This window comes from Cervus elaphus, chromosome 22 (assembly GCF_910594005.1).
Source record: "Cervus elaphus chromosome 22, mCerEla1.1, whole genome shotgun sequence".
NCBI classification, from domain to species: Eukaryota; Metazoa; Chordata; class Mammalia; order Artiodactyla; family Cervidae; genus Cervus; species Cervus elaphus.
Window position 1 is genome coordinate 22,600,719 of NC_057836.1, and position 22,507 is coordinate 22,623,225.

Sequence of the window (22,507 nt, forward strand, 5' to 3'; positions counted from 1 at the left end):
CATAAATATGATCCATTCATCTACTTATTCTAGAATGTATGTGAAGGACTGAAATGGAGTATTCCTTGGTCTGTACAGAACAGCTCTTTCCATACAGAAAGTAAAATCTGGGCTTTGCTACTGCACAAAGGAAACAACCCTAATATCAAACACTGAAATGTTGAAATGTGTATTTTGGAAGTACTGGGTTGGCCAAAAAGTTTGTTCAGGCCTTTCTGTATACTCTCATGGAAAAACCCAAATGACGTTTTTGGCCGACCCAGCATGTTAACTGCTCTCAAGAGTAATTACTTTGCACTTTTAGTCTGAAGTGTCTGATTCAGCCAACTTTATTCTCTAACCATTTAAAAATATTCAAGCATGGTCACAATTCTCCTGAGGTCTGCAGACTGTATATATGGAGAGTTGAAACTAGTTACATAAAATAAAAAGAAAAAGAAACGCAATGTAATTTTATACCTGCAAAGAAAGCAAGCAAAAATATGTAACTGTGGGAATACGCTGGTGGTCCAGTAGTTAGGACTCCAGGCTTCCATTGGAGGGGGCATGGGTTTGATCCCTGGTCAGGGAACTAAGCTGCGTGGGCAAAGGGGGAAAAAAAGTAACTGTACTTTTCCAGTGTACAAAGGTTGGTGTAGGGAAGCCCAGACACACGGGACAGAAAGCCTGGCACACTTTTCTTAGCAGCATCAGCAGCAACTATGTTCCACCCAGTCAACTGTCTGCTGAGCAGCACAGAAGAGAAAAAAAAATCCCAAATGACGTGGTGCCTTCATTTTAAACTCTTATTCCACCCCTGCACTTCCCTCGAGAGGAAGGGGGCAGACGTGCATTTCTGTGAAGACCCTCCCTCCAGGAAGCCTGAGAAAAAGCCTCCATCTCATGAAACCTGCCCCATAAATGACACTTCCAACAAGCTCCCTCTGTATGAACACCGATAGATCACTCGGCGCAGTGGGGATGGGCCATTCCAGCTAAGTTTTGGATTAACATCGTTACCCAACACAATAAACAAATTAAAATGTTCAAAATACTAGCATAAAAAAAATCACTAAATACTAAAAGAATGTAACTTATCAGAGTTCTTATGACTCATAATTTCTAAACTTTACATTCCTCAAGATAGTGTTATCTAGATCAATTCAACTGGCAAAATCCAGAAGTGTTGTTTAGTAAAAGAGTTCTCAGAAGATGTCGATTGATTTTTCTTTTTAACTCTTTTACTGATGTTTTAAAATTTTTTATTTCTTTATTTTTTGGCCATGCAGAGCAGCATGTGGCATCTTAGTTCCCAGACCAGGGCTTGAACCTGCACCCTCTGTATTGGAAGCACAGAGTCTTAATCACTGGACCACCAGGGAAGTCCCTGAGTTTTCAAACTGGTAATACTTAACGATGCCCAGAGACTCTTTCTCTTAAAACACACACACACAGAGCTAGGCAGTCCTCTTAATAAATCCCTTCACACACAGATTGTTCTGAAGAGTACAGCCAGAACAACCAATCAAAAGGAATCATGGCCAGAACCCACCCTTGGCTGAGTGAAGGCAGTGAGCACTGTAAGCAGGAGAGAGGGTCAAAGAGGCCACCCCTTGGATCCTCCGGTGACCCGAAGACACAGCCAAGCAAACAGCAGCCGGGGGCTCCTGAGGAGGCAGGACGTAGGAGGCCTCTGAGATGGTTCAGGAGATCACTTTTGCTCTGGTGGTGGTGGCTTAGTCACTCAGTTGGGTCTGACTCTTTGCGAACCCACAGACTGTAGCCCGCCAGGCTCCTTTGTCCCTGGGATTCTCCAGGCAAGAGTACTGGAGTGGGTTGCTATTTCCTTCTTCAGGGGCTTTTCCTGACCCAGGGATCAAATCCGGGTCTCCAGCATTGCAGACAGATTCCTTACCGAATGGGCCACGTTTTAGTTCACCTGGAAGTTAAACACTTCCAAGGTTGCATTTCGGAACTTGAGGTCCCAAATTCCAATCTAACATTTTCAACCCTCTTTTGAGCATTTGCACTCGAAAGACTTATTGACATTTTAAAAATAAATTCCAAGCCAATATCTCGTTCTCTTTCACTCTATCCCTGTACCTGTCGGCCCTGTTCTCCCAGTCGCCTTAGCAGCATCCTCCTGGCATGGCAACACTCGAATTTGCCTTTGCGACATCTGTCTGTCTGTCCCTTCCTCCCAACTCTCCCCCCACACCCCTGCTCATGAGCTCCGAGCTGCACCATTGGATAAATTCAGGAACAGCTCTCTTTGATCTGCCTGTCCTTTCCCCAACTGGCTTCCACTCTGTTGCCAGATTAAGCTCCTAAGATAGTTTTGATGTATCCTATGCTCCCAAATGCCCATAGAATACAACCCAAAATTCCTGACACTCCAGCTCCTTCATCATCTGACCCCACTCCACTGTCCACCTTCACTGTCCCTACTCCGCCCACCACATCACAGGTCCACCCATCGTCCTCCTGTTTTCCCAGCACACCTGTGTGGTCTCATTGGCAGCCTCTGACCATTCAGTCCTCATGAACCAGAGGCAAACATGACTCAAAGCTCTTCTCCAGCTGCATATGCCATGGTTTTCTTACCATGACCAATAGAATATACATTTTACCTTCTCATCACCCACATTCACTCACCACCAAAACAAGTTTCATGATACAATCCTCTCTTACTATGGAGCTGCTCTCTAGTTTCAATTCTAATACTCTGCTGCATTCTTAAAATTCTGCTGTATTAAGAAAACAAAAAAACAAAAAACAATCTTCCCTGACTAATGTATCTAAATATGGTCTTGCCAACTTAGAACTTCTATAAAATACACAGCCACAGTACTACCCTGACAAGCTGGTGCTTACAGCCCCATGCTTCCACCTCAGGGAGCACGGGTTCCATCCCTGATCGGGGATCTAAGATCCCGCAAGCCATACAGTGTGATCAAAATACATACATACATTGTTTGTTGCTGTTTAGTTGCTCAGTCATATCTGACTCTTTTGTGACCCCATGGACTGTAGCCCACCAGTCTCCTCTGTTCATGGGATTCTCCAAGCAAAAATACTGGAGCGTGTTGCCATGCCCTCCTTCAGGGGATTCCTGACCTAAGGATTGAACTCGCTCTTCTGCTTGGCAGGCAGATTCTTTACCACTGGGAAGCACAGACATACATATATATATGAATGTATATACAGCCATCACATGGCAGTATTTTCCACTGACCTGGTCACTGCAAATTCTCATTCCATGTTTGTGGTGACCTCCTATCTCTCCAGGTGTAACACACTGTGAACTGTGTGTGTAAGAATTGTGTCTCACACTTGTTTGCAATCATCTCTGCATTTAGCACAGTGCTTAGCATATAACTAAATGTTTACTCAATCTTTTCTTGTTACAATGAATAGCTGTTGATGGACATAAATCTTGTGTATGCTTGGTGTTCAAAAGGATTTCCTGATTCCACTCAGCGCCGAGAGCTCTGTGGGCCTGGGTGGGAGCCAGAACCTCTTCCTACTCCTCCTCTGAGACCACAGAGGATCCTCAGGGTGAGTGAGGCAGCTGAGAGCAAGCAGGACATTTCTCTGATGTCAAAAAAAAAAAAAGAAGGGAGATCTGGTAAATGCTTCCTGCATCATCCAGAATCCCCAGTGAGTCCTCAGGTGCTTATATCATGTCTAGGGAACTTCCTTCAAGAGATAGGCTCAGGCCATCAGACTCCAGGCTGACCTCCAGGGCTCAGGGGACCAGGGGCAACAGCACTCAGGAGACAAGCTGGACCAACGACAGACTGACCCCGGCTGAGGACGAAGCAGCTGTTGCTGTCTGTGCCCAGGGTGGCCATCTGTGGGCAGGGTGACCATCTGTGCCCAGGGTGACCATCTATGGGCAGGGCCTCCTGAGACCCCTCACCCAACTAGGAGACAACGCTCTGAGTCACGGGGAAAAGGGAACAGGAGTCTGGTCTCCAGAGAAGGGCTCCTCGGAGCCCAAATGGGCTTTCTCCCATGAAGCTCAGGCTTCTAATCCTGAGCAGCCCACCCCGACAGCCCTCCCGTGTGCCCACTTCGATGTGTCCACTCTGGCAGCCGTCCTCCTCCAGGGCCAAGTGTGCCGCCTCCCCAAGGATGTGATGGAGCATCGGGGAAGGAAGAGGCCCCCGACTGTCAGCCAGACAACACCAGAGGCCACTGGCACCTGCACGTGGTTCAGAGACGTGCCCTGAACGCCTGCCGGGGGCTGGACTCAGGGCTGGTGACGGGACCCTGGTGACCATGACAGGGGCCGTCTCTGGAATGGACACTTTAGCGGGACAAACTTCAGCCAAACAATTAGATGAGCAATTAGCCGACTACAGTGGGTGGCCAGAGGAATGTGTGTGACAGAGGACACGCACCTCTATCTGGGGACCAGGGGAGATTGGAGGGCTGCCATGAGTCAAGTGGGAGATACCCAGATATGGGGGAGAGGGGGACACCTCAGGGCAGAGGAGGCGCCTCGGGGTTGCAGGGCTAGGGTACCTCAGACCGAAAGAGCTAAAATACACAGACAGAGCAACCCGAGGACGGACTAGGGCCTGAGATGAAGGTGTGAAAGCAGGCAGAAGCTGCCACTGCAGGGCCTTGGAGTCAGGGAAAGATTATGGGATCTACCCCCAGAGTGCTGTAAAATCAGGGTTACATTAGAAATGTAAAATAGAGACGTAACGCTGGTGAGAGTGTGAGTAATGGGGTGGGAGGAGAATGTGGACAGGGTGTGTGAGCAGCAGGTCTGGGGGGCTGGTGTTGGCTGGAGTTGGTAACAGAAGTACAGAGCAGAGAGGCCAGAAGCAAGCTCTGGCGGCCGAGAGGTCACAGGTGTCACCGAGTCTCCAAGGCACCCCAGGCCACCCCAGCCTGACTGTATTTCCACTCAATTCCCCTTCCTCCCCATCACAAAAAGTCTATTCTGTCTCCTCACTACTCCTAAAATCAATGTTCACTCATAATATCTGTAATCACATTTCCCTTCCTTTCAGTTAGTCCACTGAGGACCCTCCCCCTCCAAATCTTACTCATCTTTCAAGGTCTGATCAAAATTCCACCCCTGTCACCAAATCTTCCCCAACCCCGACAGGCGACACCCAGTCACGCCCTTCACCACCTGGCAGACTGTCAACCGCACCTGTTTCATCCACTTGGAAGGTTGGGACTCCAAATTAGCTGCGCGTTCTCAGGTGCAGGGGCGAGCTGCGCGCTTTCCCAGTGCCCCGTCCCCTAGGCGCAGCCCAGGGCCACCCAAGGAAGCCCTCGGACACTGAGAGGCTGGCTGAGTGGATAGGACACAAGTGACGTGACTGGGTCGGGGGAAGACTGATGTCACCGCTGTTGCCCACAGGGCCTCTGGGTGGCTTGTGCAAGGCGTCACGGTCAAGAACCATCTCTAGCATGGTCTGCAGTCCAGCTGTTGAACAGAAGCAGCCCCGGGCATGACGTCTGAGGTCCTGGTCACGTAGGGAGTAACATAGCTGTCTTGTTACCATACTGGCAGGTAGCAACGGGAGAAAAGGGGATCCAGTCTGGATAATCGCGTGCAAATTGAGAAGTGGAGCCAGCAAATACACGGCGACCAGGGCAAAATGGCACCGAGTTTTAGTCTGTTTTCAGTGCCTCTTGGTCACCGCTGCTTTTCAAACATGAGAAGAGCCAATTCCTGACTAACTGCGGTACTTTGACTAGAACCCATTAACACCAATCTGTTTCACCAGCTACTGCAGGATCTAAAATGCAATGATTGAAGACTTCCCCTCTCTAAACACGGGGACAGAAGAAACACCACACAGGATAAGACAACAGTTGGTAACAACAGCACACACAGCTAATGTGTAAGTGGGAGGGTCCGTTCCTGCCCTACTTCCAAGTGGAAGGACGGTAACTGGTTCCACTAAACCAAAGCTGCACATTTCTCCCATCAAAGTCCTAACCCGACCCCGCTTAGCTTCCCAAATCAGATGAGATCGGGCACGTTCAGAGTGGTATGGCAGTAGAAAGCTGCACATTTTGTACACAGAACTGCTGATGGAGTGTAGGTCCCTGTTAAACTGGAAGTGAGTGAAGAGTCAAGCACATTTTTATTCGCTCCCAGCTCTAACTACACTAGCAACTCTGAATCAGAACAAAGAAATACATACTTGGCCTTTAGCAGACATTCATCTAAGACCTCAGCTGCGTTCAGAGACGAAATGTTTCTAAGAACCCTTAGCACCGTACCTGACACCGACCCCCACAGTGAGTATCTTCTGTCGTTACCCAGAGTTGTAATTCAGCTCAGAACAGAATAGACTTTTATTTGATGATTTCCTCCCGACTGAAAAAAATTAATGCTTAAAAATGGTATATCCAGTATATATATTTTTTTCCAGTATATTTTTATATGTTGCTTCTTCCATACAATGTGAAGTGAGAATACGACTCTGAAGTCCACAAAGAGGCTGGGAGAGGGTACCACGAAAAGCAGGCACAGACCTGACCTGAAGTGGGCACCCCTGGCTCTCAGCCCGGCCTCCTCAAGGAATCCCAGGAGGCTGGGCACACCAGCCTGGGGAGAGCTGCAGAGAGTCAGTAGCGGTGCCAGTCGCTCCGCTGTGTCCGGCTCTTTTGCAAACCAGTGGACTGCAGCCCACCAGGCTCCTCTGTCCACGGGGTTCTAGGCAAGAATACTGGAGTGGGTTGCCATTCCCTTCTCCAGGGGGTCTTCCTGACCCAGGGATGGAACTCACATCTCCTGCACTGGCAGGCAGATTCTGTACTTCTAGCACCCCCTGAGAAGCCCAGGGAGAGTCATTCCTCGTTTATAAATGAAAGGGCTGAGGTCAGTGATTCAGGGTTTCTTGCTTCAGGACTATGCTGTGCCTCATCGCAGGACAGAAATGAGGGCTGCATGGACCTCTGCTCAATGTTATCTGGCAGCATCGATGGGAGGGGGTTTGGGGAGATGGGTGTGTGTGTGTCGCTCAGTCGTGTCTGACTCTTTGCGACCCCATGGACTGTACAGGCTCCTCTGTCCATGGAATTCTCCAGGCAAGAGTACTGGAGTGGGCTGCCATGCCCCTCTCCATTGGGGAAGAACGGATACATGCATATGTATGGCTGAGTCCCTTCACTGTCCACCTGAGACTACCACAGCAGTGTTAATCAGCTATACCCCAATTCAAAAATTAAAAGTTTAAAGTTTGGGGGGAAAAAAAGAAATGAGTGCTGGAGAATTAACCAACTGCTGTGGGTCCCTTTTGCTTTTACCCAGAGTTACAACAGTGAAGAAAGAGAAGAAAATAATAGAAGAGCATTTTTATCTGTAGGTTGATCTTTATTTCTAGTAAATTAACCCATTTATTCTCCATTATGTTAGCACACACAAAAAAGTTCAAATTCAGAGGCTTTTCTTTTTTTCCCTAATATATTTATTTTCAATCTGGTACCCTTAGAAATATAATAGACAAAGGCAAGTAGAATTAAGTAATATGATGAATAATTAAAGGCCAAGAAACAAGATTAGCTTTTAGAGAGTTTCCTGGAAGTTAACAAGACCAAAAATGTTGATCAATAAGTCAATATTGGCAACTGTTTATATCCATCAATGATGAGGAAGAACTTTCCAAAGGGATCCAAGTTCATTCTTTTTGGCTAAGATGAGGCTACAACTCACAGTAAAATGCTTTAATCCTCTGAGGAGTGAAACAATGCTATAGTTTAATCTGGCTTGGTTACTGGAAGAGTTTGTTGTTGTTTACTCGCTAAGTTGTGTCCGACTCTTTCGCAACCTCATGGGCTGTAGCCAGCCAGGCTCCTCTGTCCATGGATTTCCCAGGCAAGAGTACTGGAGTGGGTTGCTATTCCTTCTCCAAGCGATCTTCCCAACCCAGGGATTGAACCCATGTCTCCTGCATTGGCAGGTGGATTCTCTACCACTGAGCCACCAGGGAAGCCCATTGGGAAACTTACTAGTGGCTAAATAATGAATTTACTTAATATAAAAATTTACTTCAACCAGTCTCAATTCATATGGATTCAAGGCCGTGTCTCTTCCTATGAGTGGTGTTAGATTTTCTAGAGCTGTCAGTTCCTTATCAAAGTTCAGTATTTAAGCACTGCTTAACTGTACCAGGGTTTTTATTAGATCTTAAAATCATGCTGAAATCTACTTCAATAAATGGAAACATTTTTGTATTAGATACTTCCCCCATAACAGCTGTATATTTTTTAAAAGACTTATTTACTAATTATTATTTGGCTGCACTGAGTTTCTGTTGCCACACGCGGGCTTTCTCTAATTGCAGAGAGTGGGGGCTACTCTCCAGTTGTGGTGTGCGGGCTTCTTATTGCTGTGGCTTCTTGCGTCGTGGAGCAGGGTTCCAGGGTGCACAGACTCCAGCAGCTGACGCACGTGGACTCTAGAACACAGGCTCAATAGCTGCGGCGTGTGGGTTTAGCTGCCCTGTGGCAAGTGGGATCTTCCCAGATAAGGGATCAAACCTGTGTCCCCTCTGTTGGCAGGCGGATTCTTAACTACTGGGCCACCAGGGAAACTATGTTTTTGCTTTACCTGAACGAAGACAACTTCCATATCATTTATTTCAAAATACTTCAAGTTCTTGCTATACTTTCCGATTAGTTTCATCATTGTTTAACATAATCATTTATTCTAAACTAAAAAAATAAGTCAAATGAAATACAGTCTAAACCTACCTGTGAGCTGTGAGCTAATTTATGTATCAGATATTTATTGAAAACTGAAAAAGTGCTTGGCCTTGTGGGGAACACATGATGAACAAGGACAAGGTCTTCAGCTTGAAAAAGAGAATCCAGTAGGGGAGTTAGGCTAACAAATGAAAAAGATACATGACAACATAGGTTTAAATAAGGTTTTAAGGTAATAATCGAAGATGTGCATGTGGTAGATGTCTATCAAATATTAATCACTTGGTTTAGAACACTGGCTGAGCTTAAAAAGAGGGAAAGTTGATCAGGCCAGGGTCAAGGTCCCTGGCCGAGCAGGCCCACAGATGTAGTCAATACAGGCTGAGTTCATTGCAGAATCAGGTCAAAGTTTCAGGATTGGAAAGTCTTACTGATAATCAGCTGTCAAAGTGGCTTAAAAGAACCCGTTTCCCTGGCAGAGAAGCTAAAGTTTACCCAGCTAGCCCATCCCAGGGCCAGACCTGCTGTTCCATACGGAAAAATTAAGCCCAGAGCTGCAGTACAGCTTCCACTGTCAGGAAGCCCTCACTGTTAATGTCCGTGTAACTAGGTCCCATAGGTAAGTCTGGGTCTCCTCTTGCTTGAGGGAAAGAGCTTGTTAAGATAACTACTTCTACCAGCTCCTTGGGGAGGTCCTCTTTTTCCCTTTCTCCAGAGCCATGACTCTCTGGGTAAGGTGGCCCCAAAAAGGAGGATGGAGCAATTGTGAATGGCCACAACTCCTCCCCTCATATATAATGACTATAAAAAAGCCATCTCACGTGTCTGAAACTTTCTTCCTCAACAATCTCAGAATAGCTAAAAGCTCTAACGTGATGGAGAGATTACCACAAGAAGCCACTTGGTCTTTCCATTATCAAATCCCCATGGAGCCAACAAGCATATCTAACTGCTGAAAGCATCAAGGGGCAGTTTGTAGTGAAAACTGTCTCCAGTGACCCTGTCATTTCCCGCAGCACCTGTGGGGTGCTAGTGTGCTTGTCAGTTATTTCCCCTCCAAACAAAATTTAAGAAACACATGTCGATGTGTCCTTCTACCCCATATCCCTGGGATGTCCTCTGACCATCTGGACCTTGGCAAAAAAGGAAAAAAAATGAGCCAAGAACTGAGAGCCCAGCCTTCCCCAGCACTCTTCCACTAACTACATTCTTCTGTCTACTCCGAGTGTCCAAGTGGCCAGAGGCTTTTGGATGGCTGGGGAGGCCTTTAATCATCCAGAAGCCTCTCTGAGGTGTCCTAAGAAATCTGGCTGCTCAGCAACTCCCAGACAAGGCCATTCAGGCCTTGAAGCCACCTCTGAAGCTAAGAAAAATACCGGATTCTGGAGTGTGGATGGTGAGACGGAGCTACACATGTGTGGTTCCTGGAGCTGCCTCAGTCAGCCTCCGTTTAGGCCTAGGACACATCTCCTGTGCAAAGTGGAAATGCTGAGGGTTCTGACCCAGCACCAGCCCACGGGTCCCTAGGGCTGATCTAGATGATCAGAATGAGTCCTTTTACTTCTTTGCTTTCCAACGAATGCCCCTCCCAAAGCTGGTAAGAAGGTGGTTCATAAGAACCTTCCAGGTAACAAGGGCATGTTCCTGGAGAAAGGGGAGGAAGTTACTTGAGTAACTAAAACTCGACATGAGCTCATTCCTCCAGGAGCGTCTGCCCAGCCAAGTTGTCAGGTCAGAGGCCCGCAGGGAAAAACATCTGAAACAAGAGCCAGGTGGGGTAATCAATTTCCAGGTGTGCCCTGTTTAAGAAAAACCTTGGTACTGATGATATGATTCTGAGTCTTAAACTCAGCAACTGAGGTCAGTGGAACTCTACTAACAGTACAAAGGCTGAGCGCTGAAGAACTGATGCTTTCCAACTGTGGTGGCTAGAGAAGACTCTTGAGAGTCCCTTGGACAGCAAGGAGATCAAACCAGTCAATCCTAAAGGAAATCAACCCTGAATAGTCACTGGAAGGACTGATGCTGAAGCTGAAGCTCCAATAATTTGGCCACTTGATGTGAAGAGCTGACTCACTGGCAAAGTCCCTGATGCTGGGAAAGACTGAAGGCAGGAGGAGAAGGGGATGACAGAGGATGAGATGGTTGGATGGCATCACTGACTCAATGGACATGAGTTTGTGCAAACTCTGGGAGATAGTGAAGGACCCGGAAGCCTGGTGTGCTGCAGTTCCTGGGGGTTGCAGAGTTGGACACGACTTAGTGACTGAACGACAAGTAACAGTTGTCAGATTTAACAGTTACACTCCCAGTAAAAGAGCGTGCCTACCATTCATAGTGCTATGAAATCTTCATTACAGAGTTCTGACAGCTACATCCTGAGACAAACTGGCTTCACTTAAGGAAAGAATCACAGCATAGATGAAACACGTGGCAACAGATGACCTGAAAGTGACAGATAAACTACGCTTGTTCTTAAGAACAGCAGCAAAAGCTGCTGAGAGAGAAATGAAGACACGGAAATCTTATTTAAGCCTTCAGAGAGTTTAAAAGTGATAACACACCAGTAACTGATGATTCCTCTGACAACTGAAATATGTGTACACCTAACACATAATTGCCAACATCATCAAGGTCAACAGAACCTCCTTGTAACAAAAGACAAAAGGTGTGAAAGTGATCAGTTTCGTCAACATTTTGTTTTCCTTGGGTCAGATTTTTGAAGGTACGCTTGCCGATCATTGTGGAAGAACCCACTGGACACACAGCATCTTTGTGGCAGAGGTTACCACGCACTGTCACACTGTATTGCCCGCTCTGGGAGCCCATGTGAGTGGAAGGGCTTTGGGACCATCTGCCAACCAGGGGAAGCCAAGGATGAACAGTCGGCTTTGGAATTCAATGAGACAGAACTCCCACACCACCCTCCTTGAGGGCAGATATAAAACAGCCTTTACCATGCACTTTATAAAGTCATCTGGTTGCCTAGCATTTGCAAGTTGAGACTTAGTTGTGAAAACAAACCATGCAAAAATACGTAAGTTAGTTTAAAAATATTCCCCCTAATTATTAGAAGAAATATTCTACGCACATTCTCTTCCTATCTTGTTGTACAAAATGTCCAGGACAGGAGATCTTATCGCCAAGAGTCCAGTTTAACCAGGGTTCACACTGAGCACTGGCCGGGTTCTTGCCTTGGGGTGGGAGCTGAGATGCAGATTATGCTGTGTTCACAGATTCCAGGTGAAAGGAAAAGTCCCAGATAGAAATAGCTGGGTTTGAGCCATCTGTACGGGCACACAGATTTACATGACTTTCTGGCTAATAAATACCAAATAAAGAGGCATTTGAGTGAAATAAAAGGTACACTGGCCAATGGGGAAGAACAACCGTATTCAAGTTAGGTAGAACAGTCTCATCAGCCAAAAACTACAAATAAATCATTTAATACGATGACCTCAGAGCTTCACCCATCAAGGGCAGTGCTTTGAGCTCGCAGTGGAATCCTGCCCGCTTGCAGGATTCATGAGCTCCTGAGTCCGCCCACTCCTACCCAAGACTCACCTGCGAGCAAGTGCACGGAGCTGAAGCTCTTCTCCAGTTTCCCCAGGAGGACAGTGAGAAAACAGTCTGCAGCCAGAGAGGCCACATCCTGGGAGCTCTGATCGTAAACCACAACCTTCTGACTGCAGTCAAGGTCGACCTACAACGTAAACGTGAGGCTGTGAGGAAGGAAGGCGAGGAACACAGTCTCCAAACCGCTGCTGCTGGGGCAAGTGAACTGCTTCCTGTTTTCATTCATAATCTGAATATCACAGGGAGGGGATACAGGTATACTATAGCTGATTCATGTTGGTGTACGGCAGAAACACAACACTGTAAAGCAATTATCCTCCAATTAAAAAAAGTTTTTTAAATACATTAAAAAATATTTGAATAAAAATGAGACCTGGTCAATGTACTGGATAAACCAGGCATACAAATGGTTTAAATGCTTGTGAAAATCAACTTTTATACGGCGAACTTGATGCTGTTTCTGTGTAACTGTACTCACAACTCCTTAGTTTTAAATCCATAACACTATAAAAAGGGTATGAAAAGCATGTACAACACAATAGTATGCAACATAAACATAATGATTCTTGAGCTGAAGAAACACTTAAAAGTGATTTCTACATAGTAACATACCAGTTGTTTAGTAAAACTAAAGCATGAACTCATTTTTATTCCTGAACAAAAGAAATTGCCTTACCAACCACAAACATGAAATTTTGGTATCCTCAGAAAAACTTGCCTTGAAGATCCTTAACTTTTGATCATTACCTTCCCACAAAAGAAAAGTACTTCTAAAATAATTAGTTTCCACTTCTTTTCCCAGGGCACTTGAAAACAATGACTCCCTTTCATTATGTTTGTAAACAACAAAAAACAATGTGCTGTGCATGCTAAATTGCTCAGGTATTAATTATTAATAACACACGTGTAATATTATATTCATACATAATTACTAATTGAGTATTAATAAAATATTGTATTAAACATAACTTATTGGTGACTGAATTAATAGAACAATTTTTTAGCACTGACAGGAAAACACAGCACGTGATCAAATTAAAACAGGTTACACCTTTGTGTACAGTTCAGAAAAATTCTGAGCAGGGACACTATTTAGAATTAGTGAATTATTTCAAGATATCATAAGGTACCAAAGTTTAAAAAAAGCAACCAAAACTTCCCCAAATTACTTTCTCCCCTTAAAAGGGGGGCTTCATTTAAAATAGTTCCCCATTCAATATGTCCATTTATTTTCAAAAGGAAAAAAAAAAACCCAGCAAGCATGTACCTTATGTTTGGCCGAGTGCTGGATGAGCTCCGTAATTAACACTTTGTCCTGCTGCAACCTTCGCTTCATAAGCTTGGAGCAGTTGATATTAATGGCTTCCAAAATGTGGGACGTATTGTATTCCACGAATGGCCGGCTATCAATTAGCAGCACTTTTTCCGTTCCACTTTCCAGCAGAGCCACCAGCCTCTCAGTAACAATTTGAGTTCCAATCATCTCATGGGCCATGACAACAATAAGTCCTCTTTTCCCACCTCTTCCTTTAATTTGCCACGATGATGTAATGGTGGTGTGCTCAAAGGCTCAGCCACTCCATTGTACTGAAGTGTATGAGGTCAGGCTGGTGGTGACTGGCAAGAGCAGAGTTAAACCCATTTTCGGCGAGAGCCCTCCAAGTGAATGTGTCTTTCTCTTTCCCGTTGATGTGTTCTCGCAAAGGCCTGCGTCCACAGAGCAGCCCCTCACATTTGATTCATAAAGAGATGACTGGAATAACCATTCCAACAAAAGATGCTTTGGGGCGGCCAGTGCATTACATCATTCTTTACCTCTGTTCTCTCGCTCCAACAGCTTGCCACGGGGCTGAAAGGCCTATACCGAGGGAGAATGACAGACGGAAAACAAAACACGGGGGTCAGAGAAAGAAAGAGCAGCGGATTAGAGGGACTGTATGATTCATAATATTTACTCCATTAATCTAATTCCATACTTGATGCACTGTTTCATGTGAACACACAAACAAAGGACAAGTAGGTATGGCTTCAGAAAACATACTAACGATCATTCACTTTCACCTCAAAATATAAAAACTCAGAGATGACAAAAGAAGACATAGTCATGAATTATAACCACCTGGGGGCCCAGAACTGATGGACTTATGGTACGAAATTAAAAAGAGCTATAAAAAGCCACTTCAGGTATCTTTATTCCAGATGGGTTTCGTTCATTTTATTTCCTTATTTCTTGAAAAAAGCACAAAGAAGGGCAGCCAGGGATCAGGTTATCAGGACAAAAGGTCTTTTCTGATAATGGGCGTGTGTGTGCTGTGAAGATTCCTTTAAACTGCCCTCTGGGAGAAGAGGCAGTAACCCGGGAGGTTCTGTAAATTTCGGGCACCTTTTAAGGAAGACGGGGGACAGAGTGACCGATATGCTTGTCACACCAAGTACTGAACTTGTTGCTGGGGGTCTGCGATGTTCTCACTCCTCTCCCGGCAGACCCACAGCTAAGACCCTGGCCTGGTGCCCTCCCACCACCTCGCAGTTCTCCCTTTCTTGTACCTTGTTTTTAAGAGTCTCATGGACTCCCAGCCTCAGGAAACTTCACACCTTCACTGTGGACTCTAAACCTAACAACCCAGGCAGACAGGGCTCTAAATAGTGGCCCTGACACTTCCTATCCTTTAGTCATTGTTCAGTGACTCAGTCGTGTCCGACTCTTTGTGAGCCCATGGACTGCAGTATGCCAGGCTTCCCTGTCCTTCACTATTTCCCTACCCTTCCTAAATTCCTAAGACAGACCTTTTCCTATTAACACTAATTGGAGTTTTGTGCCCACCACTTAGATCTCACCCTGACCTTCACTATTCTCATGTTCTTATCTCCCCAGTCCATCTCTGCTTATAGGAAATGCTCTGCTACTTTAAATGAGATATCCACTGTTGGCATTCAACTTCTAGAGGACAAACTATCTGAGAGCATATGTTTTGTATTCTATTTCTCACCTCCACAGTGCTGTGCACATAAGGTATTCAATTAGCACTGTTACAAGTAAGTCAAATTCTGTTCTGAAAATGACATAAGATACTGAATAATTCATATTTGATTAACTGATAGTAGAACCCCTCAGGGCTTCCCAAGTGGGGCTAGTGGTAAAGAATCCACCTGCCAATGCTGGAGACTTAACAGACATGGGTTCAATCCCTGGGTTGCAAAGATCCCCTGGAAGAAGAAATGGTAACCCACTCCAGTATTCTTGCCTGGAGAATTCCATGGACAAGGAGCCTGGCAGGCTACAGTCCATGCGGTTGCCAAGAGTAGGACACGACGAAGGGTCCCAAGATCACTGATCACTCCTCAATCATCACTGAGTCCTGCTTCCCAATCTCAGACTTACAAATTATTGGGTTGGCCAGAAGGTTCGTTCGGGTTTTTCCATAAAAGATCGGGTTTTTCTTAAAAAGATCGACAAACTTTTTGGCCAACCCAATAGGAACTGAAGCCTGGAGAAACAGGAAGAGGTGGGATGGAGAGAGGAGTGGCCTTGCCCTTAACTTCGGACAAATCATACTAACCTCTCAACCACATTCTCCTCATATACAAAATATAGATATATAACATGGGCTCTGTCACCCCCACGGAGTTTGTTTTGAGGATGAAATCATCTCAGTTATCTCAAGTGAGTAAGTCAGAAAGCAACCCATCATCACATAGGGAAGGAGGGAGAATGCTGCAAAGATGCCAATGGTGAACAAAGCTGCCTTGCAGCTGGAATCTGAAAGACATCCCTCAGCAGATAAAGACAGAAACTCCATCCTCCTCTCGTCCAGCTTCAGCCAGGCTGTCCCCCTTCTCATAAGAGCCAGACACACAAGGAGTTAGAAGGCACCTGAGGAACCACCTCGTCCACCCTCACATCTTACAAATCAGCTCTGTGTAAAACTCGGTTTCTCCGTTTCTCATCTTCATTACAGCAAAGTGTTGCTTTTAGTCCAGCCTAAATGGCAGTCAAGCACAAAAGTCATCTCTACTACAACTGAAGAAATCAGAGCAGAGCATTTGTCCTCATCGATCAACTAACATCTGTTTGCAAAGCACCTACCCAGGGAGTTTCTGAATCACGTGCTGACTGGCCGGGGACACAGTTCACAGCCATGCCAGGTCCTCTGCTGAGACAGCCCGACTCCCGCCCTCCCCAGGGCTCCTACTGCTGGATCACCCTATTTTCTAAGAATCCATTCCCGCAACAAAGCTGCACTGAGACAGTGACGCGCCTGGTCCATGCGGGAGCCCGGGCAGCACAGAAGCTGGAAACCTGAGAAAGGGAACAAACAGACAATGACAATGGGCCGAGCCTTGGAGCTGCACTGGCTTCTCTCAATGGTACAATGTCCTCTGGGGACAAAGCAGTATCTGGGTTAGCAGATCCAGGCACGAAGGAGGGAGAAGATGGCAAACATGCGAAAGCTGAGTTAGAAAGCTCTTATCTTTGCTTCCCTCCAGCCAAAAGCCCTGGAGAAGGAAATTGCAAACCACTCCAGTACTCTTGCCTAGAGAATTCTGTGGACAAAGGAGCCTGGTGGGCTGCCGTCTATGGGGTCGCACAGAGTCAGACACGACTGAAGCGACTTAGCATGCATGCATGCATGCATTGGAGAAGGAAATGGCAACCCACTCCAGTGTTCTTGCCTGGAGAATCCCAGGGACAGAGGAGCCTGGTGGGCTGCCGTCTATGGGGTCGCACAGAGTCGGACACGACTGAAGCGACTTAGCAGCAGAAGTGGCAGCAGCCAAAAGCCCAAATCACTGAAGCTGAAGACAGCCTGCAGCCAACTGGTCCACCAGGAAGAAAACAGTCACTCCAGATACAATGACCAAAGTCTGTAGTCCCAGATAGAAAAAGACCCTTTTCCTTCCCAGGAAGAGGTCTGGTCAAAGTGGCCCTGACACGAGGATGTAACTGAAACAAATAACGAAGGTGAACTGAGGATAAAATACGCCTTTCATGTTGTATCGCAGCCAGTTGGAGCTCTTTAACGGCACCTTTACGGGCACGTCTGATTTCCGGTGATCCCAGGTGACTAAGGAGAGGCTGAGGCTGCCAAGAGGGTGTGGAGGGAGGGGTAATAATAGCCGACAACCTCATCTACTTGCAGCTAGAGAATTCTGGGGAAGTCTTCACCCTGTGCTACAGCTCTAAGTTCAAAATTTTTATGAGGGGTGGGAGATGGGAGGGACATTCAGGAGGGAGGGGACATATGTATACCTATGGCTAATTCATGTTGATGTATGGCAGAAACAACAATATTGTGTTTGCTGCTCTTTCGGAAGAATGTCAACACCCTGAGATCAGGAACATATCTGTGACAGGTTTGCTCTCAAAATCTTTGGCATCAAGTAGGATTTAAAAGGGCTTCCCTGATGGTTCAGCAGGTAAAGAATCCACCTGTAATGAAGAGACTCTGGAGACACTAGTTAGATCCCTGGGTCGGGAAGATCCCCTGGAGAAGGAAATGGCAACCCACTCCAGTATTCTTGCCTGGGAAATAGTATGGACAGTGGAGCCTGGCGGGCCACAGTCCAAAGGGTTGCAAAGAGTTGGACGAGACTGAGCAACTACGCACTAAGCGACTAAGGATTTAAAAGATGACACACGGGACTTCTCTGGTGGTCCAGTGGCTAAGACTCTGTGCTCCCAATGCAGGGGGCTCAAATTTGATCCCTGGTCAGGGAACTGGATGGATCCCACATGCCACAGCTAAAAGATCCCGCGTGAAGATCAAAGATCCCATGTGCCCAACTAAGACCGGATGCAGTCAAATAATATTTTTAAAAAGAAAAATACATCACTAAGAAGGAAAACCTCTTTAAAAAATGAATAAAATAAAAGATGATAAGACAGTATTTGATTGTTGCAACACCAAAAAGCTCATCTTATCCCAAATCTCTTCAAGAAGTCAACAGGAATAAAACTTTTCAGATGGAACACAGGGGCCCAAGTGTGTACAGCAATCCCCAGACCGAGTCTTGCTCAGTGGACTTGCGCTCAGGTTCAGATTCTCAGGGAATTTATGGAAAGGATAAAATCAGGTCAGAAGTTTACTGTTATTAAACTACAAGCTGGTCTTAATTTTTCCCCCCTCCAATAAAACTAAAGAAATTGGCAACAAGATACACCAAATAGGCTTTAAGTAGCAGTCTACAAAGAGAATCTTTCTTAAAGAATTTCACCTTCCTCTTTTTTTTAAAAAAAAAAATTATTTTTATTTATTCATTTGGCTGCACTGGGTCTTTGTTGTGGTGTGTCGGTTCTTGCAGCATGTGGGATCCAGTTCCCTAACCAGGGATTGAACCCCGGCCCCCGAGTTGGAAGCTCGGAGTCTTAGCCAACAAACCGCCAGGAAAGTCCTCACATAGACCTTTCTTTTAAATTTATTTTTAATTGGAAGACAATTGCTTTACAATATTGTTGGCTTCTCCATACATCAACATGAATTAGCCATAGGCATACATATGTCCCCTCCCTCTTGAGCCTCCCTCCCCCCTCCCATGCCATCCCACTCCTCATTAAAAAAAAAAAGTGAAAAAACTCAAAAGGGGAAAAAGCAGCCCATGGTGTCTAGAAGCAAGACCATCTTGGACTCCAACCATCTTAGGTCTACATTGGTTAAAGCTACTCTGCCTCATGTTCTGTGGATTAACCCTGACAGAAATTCTGAGGTCTAGTATTTAGTAAAATATATTCAACAGAGAAACAAAAACAAACCAAAAAACTGTGCTCAGCAAAGCCAAGAGGGCAGTATGAGCTTAATGTGTCTTTCAGTCACCTATTCCTGCCTTGACCATATTTTCTTACCCCAAAGCAGAGGTCGCAACCTGACTAGCGGTGGCTGTAACGGGCTAGAGGTCGCCTGGATCACTGTCTAGACAGAACTAGGCATGGAGACCACACTTGTCAGCACCGTAAAATCCAACCACTTGCAGCAATTCCCGGTGCAGAAGGAAGAACCCACGCTTGAGAGGCTCAGGCTGTCTACACGCATCTCAAGGACGTTTACAGGCATCACCGACCCAATGGACATGAGTTTGAGCAAACCCCGGGAGACAGGGGACGACAGAGAAGCCTGGTGTGCTGCAGTCCATGAGGACACAGAAAGTTGGACATGACTGAGCGACGGAACAAGGATCCACAGACAAAGGCTGGAAGAGTAGCCATCTGCCAAGACTGAATCCAAGGCCTCTGCTTCAGATGCAGGCCCCCCCAGGCAGACTCCAGATCTGGGACAGTGGTCCTACTGATGAAGACCACTGTGCTCTTGGCACTGGCTCAATGGAAGCCTCCTGTTGACGGTCACCTGTTCCACCAGCCTCCCTCCTCCCTGACCCTCCTGAGCTCCCCTCCTCTCTCCTGCGGCCACGCCAGGTATCCATTCCAGACACACTCCTGCCACAGGGCTCCCTCATTCACCCTCTGCATTTAATGCTTCCTACCGGGGCCCTGCCTGAAAACGAGGACTCTCCTCCACTGGAAGTGATGGTCCTGAGGGATTGAGAATGAAGGATGCCGGGATGGCCTGGCTGGGCAAGAGATATGTGGCCAGAGGCTGCTTTATTGTTTACTTATTTATTTTTGGCTGTGCTGGGTCTTCACTGCTGCTCTCGGGCTTCTCTCTAGTTGCAGTGAGTGGAGGCTACTCTCTAGTTGCGGTGTGCTGGCCTCTCATTGTGGTGGCTTCTGCTTTTGCAGAGCACAAGCTCTAGAGTTTCAGGACTCAGCAGTTGCAGCTCCTGGGCTCTAGAGCACAGGCTCAATAGTTGTGGCACATGGGCTTAGCTGCCCTGAGGCATGTGGGATCCTCCCGGACCAGGGATAGAACCCATGTCCCTTGCATTAGCAGGCAGATGCTTTACCAATGAGCCACCAGGGAAGCCCCCAGAGGCTGATTTAATCTGAGAGCTAAGGAGAACTCGTTTTGGAAGGATATTTGCAATAAAGGTGGGCTGTAGCCAGGAAAGGAGACTCAGAACATCAGATGAGGAGTAATTAGTACATCCTGGTTTTCCTGAGCATGTGTCAGGCCTACTGCAATTCATTCAGTCAATTCACAAATGGTTACTGGGCAACTAATAGGTGCCAGGCACTGGTGTGGAAATGCAGGAAAAATGAATGAGGCAAAAACTCTTATCCTCCTGGAGCTTCTAATTTAATTATGAGAAATGCATAATAAACAACAAAACATCATATGAAAGATGGTGATCAATGCTATGGAGAAAAAATTAAGTAGGGAAGGAAGGAGAGTGGGGGTATAGTTAAAGTTTAAACAGAGTAGTCAGAGAAGGCCTTCCTCTGATGGTTGAGTAAAGACCATGAGGGGGTGAGTGATGCCTACATGGATGCCCGGGAGACTAGTTCTCTATGTCAGGGCTTGAGGCCAATGAATATGTTGATCAGAGTAATGCTGAATGGGGCAAATGCCAGGAAAAGATGTGGCAGGTGTTCAGTCTTTCTTCAGAACTATGTTATATCTTTTAGAAATGAAGCATTTTTAGCCACTTGAACTTCCAACTTAAGCATTAAAAAAAAAGATAGATATATACACACAAGAGGATATATATACACACAGATATATAAGACACACATATATAAAATATATATGTATATAAGACATATATATATATAAAGTTTATATACAAAAAATTTAGTATAGTTCCTTCTTTAAAACTACAAAGGAAGAAGCTGTGGTTCCTATATTAGTGCATTATCTGGCAAAGAAATGAAAAGAAACACTTTAATAATAAAGATCATGGCATCCAGTCCCATCACTTCATGGCAAACAGATGGGGAAACAATGGAAACAGTGACAGATTCTATTTTCTTGGGCTCCAAAATCACTGCAGATGGTGACTGCAGCCATGAAATTAAAAGACGCTTGCTCCTTGGAAGAAAAGCTATGACCAACCTAGACAGCATATTAAAAAGCAGAGACATTACTTTGCCGTACGTCCATCTAGTCAAAGCTGTGGTTTTTCTAGTAGTCATGTATGGATGTGAGAGTTGGACTATAAAGAAAGCTGAGCACTGAAGAATTGATGCTTCCAACTGTGGTGTTGGAGAAGCCTCTTGAGAGGCCCTTGGACTGCAGGGAGATCCAACCAGTCCATCCTAAAGGAAATCAGTCCTGAATATTCTCTGGAAGGACTATGCTGAAGCTGAAACTCCAATACTTTGGCCACGCAATGTGAAGAACTGACTCATTGGAAAAGACCCTAATGCTGGGAAAGATTGAAAGCAATAGGACAAGGGGACAACAGAAGATAAGATGGCTGGATGGCATCACCGACTCTGTGAACATGAGTCTGAGCAAGCTCCGGGAGTTGGTGATGGACAGGGAAGCCTGGCGTGCTGCAGTCCACAGGGTCACAAAGAGTCGGACACAACTGAGTGACTAAACTAAACAAGAAAGATTACTCTTAATGCTAATTTAATACAATTCTCCAGCTCCACAAATGTGTAGTATCTAGTAAAGAGAATCTTGGCTTTACAGCACAGAATGTAGTAAAAACATCAAAGACATATTAAACAAGATAGTTTGAATACAGCTATACAACAAGGAAATCATTTAAAGGAGCTTCACATTAAAATAAAGAAAAATGTTTTCAAGGAGCTCTCCTTGCCAGAAGGTGTATCAAATATGCACCACAAGACCTTTGTAAGCCAGACTGCTGTAGGCAGGAGGTTGGTGATACTAATACAAACTTATCATCTTTATTCATGCACCAGTTAGCTCACCCTCCCCTCAACAACAAAATTCCACTACATAAAAGGTGTACTTTCCTGACAAAGTGCCCTCGTAGCTCAGTCGGTAAAGAATCTGTGATGCAGGAGACCCATGTTCGATTCCTGGGTTGGGACGATCCCTGGAGAAAGAAATGGCAACCCACTCCAGTATACCTGCCTGGGAAATCTCATGGACAGAGAAGCCTGATGGGCTACAGTCCATAGGATTGCAAGAGTCGGGCACGGCTTAGCGACTAAACTACCAGCATTATGATCACAGTAAACAACCAACAATGAGAAAAGATCATGACTTGTAAAGAGAGTAAAATCGAAGTACAAAACAGTACATAAAGCAGAACCTCAAACATCCACATATATACAAACACACAAACATATATATTGAAAACGTCATAATAGTTTTGCTTGGGTGAAGTAAATGTAATATGTATTATATTCTTTTCTTTCCCATTCTTTCTTTCTGGAAAATGCATGAAAAAATTAGAA

General features: G+C 45.6%; 1 protein-coding gene across 3 annotated transcripts in view; it reads right to left on the bottom strand.

Moving 5' to 3' along the window:
* DUSP16 (dual specificity phosphatase 16) overlaps nucleotides 1-22,507 on the bottom strand; it is a 90,410-nt gene that overhangs the window by 37,537 nt on the left and 30,366 nt on the right. For all 3 annotated transcript variants that reach the window (XM_043882646.1, XM_043882648.1, XM_043882647.1), the window contains exons 3-4: nucleotides 13,508-14,098; nucleotides 12,229-12,367 (exon numbers count right to left, since the gene is read on the bottom strand). In XM_043882646.1, the coding sequence (XP_043738581.1) occupies nucleotides 12,229-12,367; nucleotides 13,508-13,735 (367 nt within the window). In that variant the 5' untranslated portion in view covers nucleotides 13,736-14,098. The remainder of the gene's footprint in view (nucleotides 1-12,228; nucleotides 12,368-13,507; nucleotides 14,099-22,507) is intronic.